At 35.6% G+C, this 10,900-nt stretch overlaps 2 protein-coding genes across 2 annotated transcripts; both read left to right on the forward strand.

The window, feature by feature from the left end:
• The first annotated feature begins 1,542 nt into the window (after positions 1 to 1,542).
• LOC131056171 (UDP-glycosyltransferase 85A1-like) lies at positions 1,543 to 1,905 on the forward strand. Its single transcript, XM_057990523.2, has one exon. It carries the CDS (start codon positions 1,543 to 1,545, stop codon positions 1,903 to 1,905), a length of 363 nt encoding a protein of 120 aa, XP_057846506.2.
• A 5,712-nt stretch (positions 1,906 to 7,617) lies between these two features.
• LOC131056167 (linamarin synthase 2-like) lies at positions 7,618 to 9,141 on the forward strand. The gene is made up of 2 exons (XM_057990519.2): positions 7,618 to 8,101; positions 8,177 to 9,141. The coding sequence occupies exons 1-2, from the start codon at positions 7,618 to 7,620 to the stop codon at positions 9,139 to 9,141; spliced, it is 1,449 nt and encodes a 482-aa protein (XP_057846502.2).
• The last annotated feature ends 1,759 nt before the right edge of the window (positions 9,142 to 10,900 follow it).

Below are 10,900 nucleotides of genomic sequence, written 5' to 3' on the forward strand. Positions count from 1 at the left end.
GGTGGTTCCTATTTGGTTCCTCATGGTCAAGTGGTTGACTGCCTTCTTCCATTGGAATGTTCTTCTTGGATGCTAGCATATGTGGATTGGATTTTTGGAGCTAATTTCTATGTACATTGTATCATGGTGATTTATATATGTAAAAAAGATTATGTAGATTTGAGATATGTATCTTCATGTATTTGTAGATGAAATTGAAATAGGACATGATGTAGTGGATTAGGAGAAGTATTCATTTATTATTTCTTGATGTATTGGACATTCATAATGTAATAAGATTTTACGAGTTCTATGTGGAAAAGAAAGAGTTAGTGTTTATGTATTCATATTGCATTTGAATTTGTGAGATAGTGTTGTGATATGTAATCTTATGGAATTCATATTGGAAAGAATAATATTGTTGTTATAAATCTCATTTAAAGTAAATAGGAGTAATCTAGAGGAAATGGTTAAATAGATCTATGATGTTTATGAGAATGGAAGCATGTGTATTCAGATCATTAGGTTAGTGTTTCAAAAGGAACCTAAGGAAATGTGTTGTGAAAGAGATATGCATATGTGATATTGTTCATCCTAGTTGTATGAAAAGTAAATGATTTGTTGGATGATAGAATAGGACATTCTAGAGGGATAAGTTATGTGTTGGAAATATGTCAAGTAGTAACGTTGAGATATCCTAGGGAATGATCATGTTTGTGAGAGTTTATTTGGTGATATGTTAATGTTTAGATGATTTAATTCCACTTGTGTAATATGGTTCTATGGTATGATCATGTTGATATATGTAGCCTTGTATCTAGTTAATGTTGCATTAATGTACAATTAGTGTTAACATAGAAGTAATGGATGTTTTAAAAAAATAATTATTATCTCCATTTTTTAGTAGATTATGGATTATTTTTCTAGGGTATTTTGGCGGGTATAGTGATCTTTTGTGTGTTGCCTCTTCTATTGCAACGCTAACCTTATCCTCTCCCACAGACATATTCTTGTCAAAGGTAAAAATTCTATCCCACTAAAGCTTCCTCAGTTTTATTTTGATTGCTTGAAATATTTCTCATAACTGATTGCAATGGAGGAATCGAAGAGGGCAGACAAAGTGATCGCTTGTTTTCCTAGTAATCTTTTGCCTCTTTTGCCGAGCGATCTATTTTATTTCTATCGTGCTACTGAAACGTCGAGTGTTTTATTCCAGTGGTTTTTGCATGAGTCCCAATTCTAAAGCAAGGAAGACTATGTGCTGGTCAACACGTTTGATGAGCTAGAACCCGTGAGACGGTAAGCGGACTGTCCTATAATGGTTGCCCTACTTTGGCAATAGGGCTTGTATTTCTTCCCAATTTTTTGGAAGGAGGATATTTGAATGGGCGTGGGAGTTTTTTGGAGTAGGACGAGAGCTATTTGAAATGGCTCGATGCCCAAGAGCTAGCTTTTGTGATATACATTTCCTTCGACAACATCGCTGTAAAATCAAATGAATAGATGGAGGAGTTGGTGATGAGATTAGAGAAGAGTGAGCACCCTTTTCTATGGGTGTTACGCATGGATATTGCGGGAGGCATACCTGCAACTCTGCTAGAGGGTTTTAAAGAGAGGACAAAAGATCATGGAATGATTGTGAAATGGGTGCCGCGGGTGAAATTTTTGTCTCATCCTTCTGTAGGAGGGTTCCTCAGCCATTGCGGGTGGAACTCGCATTTGGAGAGCGTGAGCCTGGGAATTCCCATGCTTGGATGGCCCTATTACACTGATCAGTTTCTGGATTGCCGCTTTTGTAAGGATGTGTGGAAGATTGGCATTGACTTGGAAGGCGTGGACGTTGATGAAAATCTAGTGATCAAAAGGGAGGAGATTGAGAAAGGCGTGATGAGATTGATGGAGGGTCCCCAAGAGGAGGAGATTTGAAAAAGGGGCATTGAGTTGAAGAAGGTAGCATTTAAAGCTATTGGGTAGGAAGGTTCTTCTTTTACAAATTTGAACAAGTTTATTCATGACCTGATACAACTTTCCAAATCAGCTTCCATTAAAACGGTTTAGCCACCAAAGCATTCCATCCATCTCCTAATTTCATACAATCTTCTCCGTTCACAAAAATATGTTTATAAAGCACCTCTCTTCTGCCCTAGGCATCTCATCATTCATCTATCAGTTCGAGCAGATGATTTATTATATGATCTGTACTGGCTATTGTATTTTTCTACAGTAGGACTATTTCATTTCTAAATAAGACAAGAATTGTCTTGATATCTTTCAATCAAGGTTCCATTTGAATGCTGCAGTGTAATCATGGAGACTATTATCACGTATTCGGAGGATCGTGTAATAACCATCGTTCATTGGCTAATATGTTTGGAAACATGTTATCAGATTCAGATTTTATGTATGTTTTCTACACTGATATTGTCTATCTAACTATATGAGCTTTTGAAGGCAAAAAAGAGCTGATTGATTTCAAATGGCAGATGCTTCACACTTAGCAGATAATGAGAACTTAATAAGATCGGTAAACCAGCTTAACACTGCATTGAGATTGATGTAAATACCTTGAATTTGCTTTGTAGATGGTTTGATCACCTTAGATTCGCTTTGTTCTCCTCTCTCAAAAACTTGGTAAGTAAAAATGACCACAAAAATGCTTTAAGTACATAGTATACCTTATCGGGCTCTGTGCAGGTTAGTCAAAAACATTAAATGCACTCGGTTCCACTAAACCTTCTTTCCTTTTGTTCTTTAACCAAGTAACCAAACTTCCTTCATTTACCGACTCGATAGGTTTCCTGTATTCATCGACTTGACAGGTTTCTGTATAGTGCTCCAAAAGACTTTGATAGAATTTCAAACTTACGAGTACATCTTTAATTATGTAGATTTTGAATTAAGTACATAATAGAATAGGACCTGTTAAGATTTAACCTTGAGAGAATGCAGTCCCTTCATACCTTTATTGATTAATTTGGAATAGGTGCACCAAACTCGGTAGGTAAGGTGCTCTCATCAATTGACACAATTTCCTTCTTTTTCCAAATCATCTTTAATTTTTCTTTTATTTCCTCAGTGTCTTTTTGAGGTTGATCTCTGCAATCTCCAACCAAGTGTCCAACTTTGTGACAATGAAAACATGCCATACCAGGATTTCTCCATGATCTTCGGTTGTTCATCCCAAACCTTATAAAGTAGTTGGCACTTATATGTCCATATCTTCCACAACATTCACACCATACCCTTGTATTGTAATCCAATGGTACTACAAAATACTATTGGTACGGATTTGTGTGAGTTCGGTAACCTCTAGCATTTGTTTGGTGTGCAGACCACATATAGTTCTTTTGCTTAAGCCAACACTTCTTGGTACTATGTCTATATCTATTGTAGTTTTTACAAAACCCTTTGAATTTTGCCTTCTGATAATTGTTAACAAACTTTGTCCTACATTTATTAGATGTGTGATCATATTTATTGCAATTGTAACAATAACCATTCGACTTAGTGACATTCGGTTACTTAACTTTTCTGATTTGGCACATGTTGGCAGTGTGACCTTGATTTCCACAGTAGTTGCAAATGGACTTCTTTCTCTTGATGTTCTTCTTGATTCCATCTTGCTTTGATGATTCTCCTCTCTCGGTAGTATGGATTCCCTTCTCGGTAGAGTCTTTTCCTTTGTAACCAAGTCCTGCATCTTTGTTGGGTCTTCTTGTATTCAGTTGCTCATCCAACATCTTTGATGCTTCATAACTCTTCTTTAGTGTTTCTTTGGATTTCTTTTCTATTTCAAGTTCATTGGTCAACCTTGATACTTCAAGTTTCAATGCTTGATTCTCACCATCCTTCAGATTTGCTTCATGATGTGCAAAAACCTAGTTGATTTGACAGGTTTTGTTGAATTCCAGTCATCCTTGTGATTTCAGCATCCTTATCAGATACTAAGACTTCAAGTTGTTGTTTCTCTCTTTCTAGATCTCTTACTTCATTCTTGGCTGTCCTCAATGCATTAAGATTTTTAGTCATCTATGTGCTGAAATGTTCATGTTCTCTTTTCATTGCTTTTAGTTGATCAGCCAGTGCTTTGTTCTTTTCTTTCAATACTCCAATCAATTCTTCAGTCTCTTCAAACATATTGTTCTCAGATGATGTCTCAATTTGTTCCACTAACTCTTGAGAGTCCTACAAATCATCAGATAATCTTCTTCTCACTTTCACAGATTTTTGCATTTACCTTTGCATGTTTGCAATCACTTGATTAGCATGATCTAGCTCTTCTTGCAGATATACAATCCTCTGAGATTGTTTATAGCCTTCCATTAATAAGATCTTTCTCTTTAGGTAGTTAAACCCTTTTCCAAGATTGAAGCTCTGATACCAATTGTTAGGCCCAATATGGAAAGCTAATGTACTGAGAGGGGAGGGGTGAATCAGTACTTCAAAACCTTTTTCCAATAAGAACTTTACTATTATGCATAAACTGAATAGTGCAGTAGCATAATATAAAGCTAAAACAAATAAGTAGCAATCATACATGATTCACTCCATAACACATATATTTTGGTTACGCAGAAACTCTTGGTTAGAGAGAAAAATTGTAGTGGGGATGGCACCCACAACTTCACCACTGCAATAATAAAGGTTGCTCAGTTAGAGCTACATGTTTAGCTATTTCTGATAGCTTATTTTGTTAGGAGTATCAAGGTCTGTTAGATCTACCTTGCTAAAAGATTTTACAACACTTAATCTAAATGTTGCACCTGGTTAGAGGCTTTACAATTTATAGACTTAATTAGAGTCTTCTACCCTGTTAAAGGTTTCTCTTACAACTTCAAAACATTACAGTAAAATCATTATAAATATCTTCAACTTTACATCTGGAATGTTATAGCAGATTCTATGTGCTCAGAATAAGATTACCTTGCTTATAGCATACCTCGGTAACCCATATAGTAGCTCGGTAAACCCTTTTGTTTACTTTGTTCTTTGACTGTTCTCTGAAATCCTTCTCAATGACCTTTGTGTCCCTATAATAGTCATAACACTTAGTTCTTTCACATGTCTTGCTTCATATATTTCTATATCTTCCTTCCTGTCATGGAACATGTATGTATCTGATCTTAATCCATGTTGTCTAAATAGATTTATTATATCGGTGATCCATTCATTGCTTCAATCTTCCAAATATATTTTATCGAATGAATAACCATGCAAAATATTTCATTGGTTAGATGACCTCAAAATCATACACAATCTTTAAGTGCAATTTCCAATGTGATAACAGTTCTATGTGCCTCAATCTTGTAACACGTTTTCATATGTATGTCCAAGTTCAATGAATCTAGTAACACATTTCACTCGGTGAATGTCAACTCGGTGTGTCATCTTTGCTGCTCGGTAGACATGGAATGATACTCGGTAGACAGTTCAGTGTATACTACGCTCTGAGACTACTTTCTTCTAGAACCGACTAGACTATGTATACCGATTGAATATTTTGGTAGTAGTAACCGACTAGAGTATATAGAATAACTTTGAACATAAAATTAATGGCAACTTGATAAGTAGTAACATCGACATCCGAATTGCTTTACAAGCCTTTATCTTTCATGTTAGAGGCATTTGAAGGGATTCTTTTTGGCGTTTTGGTATTCGTTCTTGGTAGGTTGAGCTCTTGGAGATTATTTTGGAGAACACCACCATTGTTGCAGCACTTCAAGAATTTCAAACACTTCACACCAACACTCCAATGATTTGTCAAACCAAGTTAAATATATTTCTTAAAGTAATCTATTATTAGATTATTATAACTAATATTTAACTTGGTTTGGTTGTTATGTAAGAGTTTCAATCCTCACCCACTTTATCTATTTAGAGCATAGATATGTTGATGGTACTTTTACACAAAATGTCAATTATAAATTTTTTTAATATTTTGTATTAGCTATTATAAATATAGTAGATTTTTTTAAATCCACATCCTTCCAAACATTTATTCACTACTTTTCATGTCTTGAACTATGATAGATAATAATTAGTAGTTTTTATGGATGCAATTGTGTAATTTTATTTAACATCAATATTTCATATTACACTTTGTGATTCATCATTAGAACTAAGATTATAAATGTAATGGAATGCAAACTACTCATGCTAAATACTAAGAGAGCACAAGAAGGAAGAAAATAAAAAATGAAAACATCGAAAGAAATAAGATTGGGCAAGACTACAATGTAGATGAAAAGGATGACTAAAAAACAAAGAGCAAGGGAAGTTGATTAAACTTCAAAGTATAATGATTAAAATGAATTATTGAATATTTTTTATTGGTTAATATAATTAGTCACTATTTCATTACAATTGTAAACACCTAAATTTCATATATCCTTAAATATCTAAGTTTCTGAGCATTTCTTCCATAATTGATTGAATAAATCAATATCTAAATAATTAATTATCTTATTTCCATCGACATATTAATTAAATATTATTTTTATCAAAATTAATAGATTCACTATTTAATTATTTATCATCATTTAAGTTCCACCTCAAGTAAAGATTTATTTACTTGAGGCTTATATTCCCTTTCCAAAAAAATCAAATCAAAATTCCAACTTATTTATTTATCCACTTTGAATTAATGAATCAAGGTTTATTAATTCCCCATTCATACACATTAACCTTGATTAAACTTTTGTAAATTTTATATATTTTCACGTGTATATAGGTATAGCCTTTATAGATAAGGCATGTCCTCTTGTTCATGTGACATAGGCTTTAGCACCATGTCACATGGAATAAATGACTTGTACTATGATAATCTAAAGTAAATCTTTTATATCTCATCCTTCTATTTTCTTCAAAATATTTCTCTATCATGTATTCTCCTTCTTGAGAGGTGAATCAAAAGAATTCTCTACCACATATTCTCCTTGAATCTTCGACTCCTCATTCACCACCCATGTGAAGACACTTGTCCTCTAATTATTCTTCTAAGGCTTTCAATCAATTTAAACTTTCACATCATACTTTTAATCTACCAATCCTATCTTATAGCCAAAATTCTATAAATTGAATATCATCTTATATCATTTATGAATTTGAACATCATATAATATTATTTTTTTATCATTTTAATTTTAATTTTGATTGAAAATGTCAAAATAAAAGAATACAAAGAAGAATTCTCCACCATATATTCCCCTTTAAACTTTAAGTACTTTCTTATTCACCACCCATGTGAAGGCACTTGTGGAGGCTATCAACCAATTTGAGCTTTTGTATCAAACTTTTAATCTACCGATCCCATCTTATACTCTTCATCTACCCATCCCACCTCACCAAATTCATCCTATATCATTTACGAAATTGAACCCGAACCTCGTATAGTGTTATTTTCTTGGTGAATGTACTTCCAAACCATGAAAGTATCATCCTCAAGCACGACCACCGTTGCTTGATACAACATAAATTGATCTTGAAAAATTTCCTTTCTGTTTTTAGCAATAACTTTTAACTTCGTCTTGTAGGTATACAAGAAATTTCATTTACACCTAACATTCTAGATCCACATAATACTTGTTGAAGTGTATATATATGAAGGCTGGGATCAACTGATCTCAAGCAATTAGAAAGATGGGGATGAGTGGCCTGCACGCAGTGATTGTACCTTTCCCTGCGCAAGGCACCATCAATCCTCTCATTAATTTGGCCCAGTTGCTCTCTTCAAGAGGGATTTTCATCACTTTTGTAAACACGGAATGGAGTCACAAGTGCATGTCCAAAGCAGCTCATAATGATGAAGAACCCGCGTTTAAGTTTCTCACCATTCCAGATGGGTTGCCGCCAGATCATGGTCGCCTCGCCAATCTTGGCGAGTACGTAATCGCAATGGAAAATCTTGGCCCTGTCTTGGAGCATCATTTGCTGAGCAGCTTAGCAGACGGAAAAACTCCTCCCATCACCTGCATAATAACAGAAAATTTCATGTCCTGCACTCAACAAGTGGCCAAAAAACTGGGAGTGCCCCGAGTGATCTTCTGGACATTGTGCGCTGCCTCTTCAATTGCTCAGTGCAACGCCAACCTTCTCCTCTCCCGCGGACATATTCCTGTCAAAGGTACAAATTCTATACCACTGAGGCTTCCTCAATTTTATTTTGATTGCTCAAAATATTTGTCATAACTGATTGCAGTGGAGAAATCGAAAAGGGCGGACAAAGTGATCACTTGTTTGCCCGGTAATCTTCCGCCTCTGTTGCCCAGCGATCTGTTTTCTTTCTATCGCGCCACCGACATATCGGGCGTTTTATTCCAGTGGGCCCTGCGTGAGTCCCAATTCCAAAGCAAGGCAGACTATGTGTTGGTCAACACGTTCGATGAGCTGGAAAACCCTGAGACGGTAAGCGCACTGTCCTGTAATGGCTGCCCTGCTTTGGCAGTAGGGCCTGTATTTCTTCCCAATTTGCTGGAAGGAAAAGATTTGAACGGGCGTGGGAGTTTGCTGGAGCAGGATGAGAGCTGTCTGAAATGGCTCGACGCCCAAGAGCCGGCTTCTGTGATATACGTTTCCTTCGGCAGCATCGCTGTCAAATCAAACGAACAGCTAGGGGAGCTGGCGATGGGATTGGAGAAGAGTGAGCACCCTTTCCTGTGGGTTTTGCGCATGGATATTGCGGGAGGCGTGCCTGCAACTCTGCCGGAGGGTTTTGAAGAGAGGACAAAAGATCGGGGACTGATTGTTAAATGGGCGCCTCAGGTGAAAGTTGTGTCTCATCCTTCCGTAGGAGGGTTCCTCAGCCATTGCGGGTGGAACTCGTGTTTGGAGAGCATGAGCATGGGTATTCCCATTCTTGGATGGCCCTATTTCTGTGATCAGTTTCTGGACTGCCGCTTCTGCAAGGATGTGTGGAAGATTGGCATTGACTTGGAAGGCGTGGACGTTGATGAAAATCTGGTGATCAAAAGGGAGGAGATAGAGAAAGGCGTGAGGAGACTGATGGAGGGTAAGGAAGCGCAGGAGCTGAGAAAAAGGGGCATGGAGTTGAAGGAGGCGGCATTTAAAGCTGTTGGGCAGGGAGGTTCTTCTTTTATGAATTTGAACAGATTTATTCATGACATGACACAACTTTCCAAATCGGCTTCTGTTAAAACGGCGTAGCCGCCAAAGTATTCCGTCCCTCATCGATCACTATAATTACCATTTTCCAATTCCATACAATCTTCTCCGTTAATAAAAAATAGGTTTATAAGGCACCCGCCTTCCGCCCTTGTCATTCCAACATTCGTCTATCAATTCAACCAGACAATTTATTAAATGATCTGTACTGGCTATTGTATTTTGCTATATCATTTCTAAATAAACAAGAAATAAACAAGAATTATCTCGACATCTTTCAATCGTGGTTCCATTTTAATGCTGTTGTGTGTCTAGGGAGATAATTGTAATAACTGCCGTTTATTGGCTATTAGGTTTGTAAACATGTTATCAGATTCAGATTTCTTATATGCTTTCTATACTGATATTGTTTAGTTAACTGTATGACCTTTTGTCTGCTGTATATTTTGTCGGCGAAAATAAGCTGATTGATTTCAGAGAGCTTGGAGTTCATTCTAGGGAGCTTAGACTGAGTTACCTATTTGAGCTTCTTTGGACAATTTACTTTTTAGTTATGAACGTTTCTCAAAATGAATGTAGGGATGGTACTTTGTGATAAATGTGTAGCTATCACGTCACTTTCATGTCTTTAATTTCTTGCCAATTCCATAATTATCTACCTACCACTCTCTTTTTACTCGTCTGGCTTAACCCTAAATTTGTTGGTCAGTTATTTTTACAAATATAATTAAAATCTTAGTAATATTATAGCATAGGGAAAATGTATGATTTTAGGGTAATTTTAAAAAAACAAGAAAGATAATACATCATGTTCCTGTCAATAGTTAGAGAGGAAGGTGGAGATATGCAAATAGAGGTAGAGATGGAGTTGGAGATGGAGATGGATATGAAAATGAAGATGAAAATAGATAGAGAGAAATGGGGCGAAAGAGAAAGATAGAGGTAGAGATGAATGATTGCTTGCCATGAATAGCATATTACCAAAGTTACAATTTTCATACAGTTAGCTCTCTGAAATCAATCAACTTATTTTCGCCGACAAAATATACAGCAAAGAAAAGGTCATACAGTTAGCTAAACAATATCAGTATAGAAAGCATATAAGAAATCTGAATCTTCTAAGTTGTGACCCTTGGTCTTCCAATTGTCGTTTCTAGTTTGGTGCTCGAAAGGAGCTAGTATTTGGCAAAAAATGAGCTTTGTGATTCTATGATACTTAATACAAAAAAATTTAAAAATTATAATTTAAACTTAGAAAATTATATTATTTTTTAATAAAATTTTCAATTATAACATCCAAATATTAATTAATTAAAAATGCTATATATGATTTGAAATCTAAAAGAAATCTAATACTCTTATTTCCATTATAATTAGATTAAGACTTTTTCGTACACATGTGGATCAGTGTTAAATCTTTTCTCCAATACAAAGAAACTTCATTTAAATAAATTAAGAATTTCTCAACATTTAAATCACTAATACTAAATATTTGTGCATTTATATTTTAATATGGTAACCAAGTCAAAAATTTAAGATGCTTTATTACACCGACGGTTGCGCTATATTGAAAAGGGGTGCAAGATGATTAAATTGCTTAGGACCATCAAATGCTCTAATAGTACCTGTCAGTCGATCTTATCTCTGGTGCTGCTTTCCGGCAGGCATCTCACAGCTTCTTGGTGGGCATCTCGTAGCTTCTTTTCGATTTGGAACGACTCCCCATTTACAATGGAAGGCAAGCTCTATTATGACGACATAGTTCATATCAAATAAATTGCACAAGAAGGCTGGTTCTCCT

The sequence above is a fragment of the Cryptomeria japonica genome, chromosome 1 (genome assembly GCF_030272615.1).
Source record: "Cryptomeria japonica chromosome 1, Sugi_1.0, whole genome shotgun sequence".
Lineage (NCBI taxonomy): Eukaryota > Viridiplantae > Streptophyta > Pinopsida > Cupressales > Cupressaceae > Cryptomeria > Cryptomeria japonica.

Bases quoted from the DNA above. Each gene is read 5' to 3' on its own strand.
- LOC131056171 (XM_057990523.2), top strand. From the start codon at position 1,543: ATGGATATTGCGGGAGGCATACCTGCAACTCTGCTAGAGGGTTTTAAA.
- LOC131056167 (XM_057990519.2), top strand. From the start codon at position 7,618: ATGGGGATGAGTGGCCTGCACGCAGTGATTGTACCTTTCCCTGCGCAA. The intron at 8,102-8,176 runs GTACAAATTCTA...AACTGATTGCAG, and splicing joins CGGACATATTCCTGTCAAAG to TGGAGAAATCGAAAAGGGCG.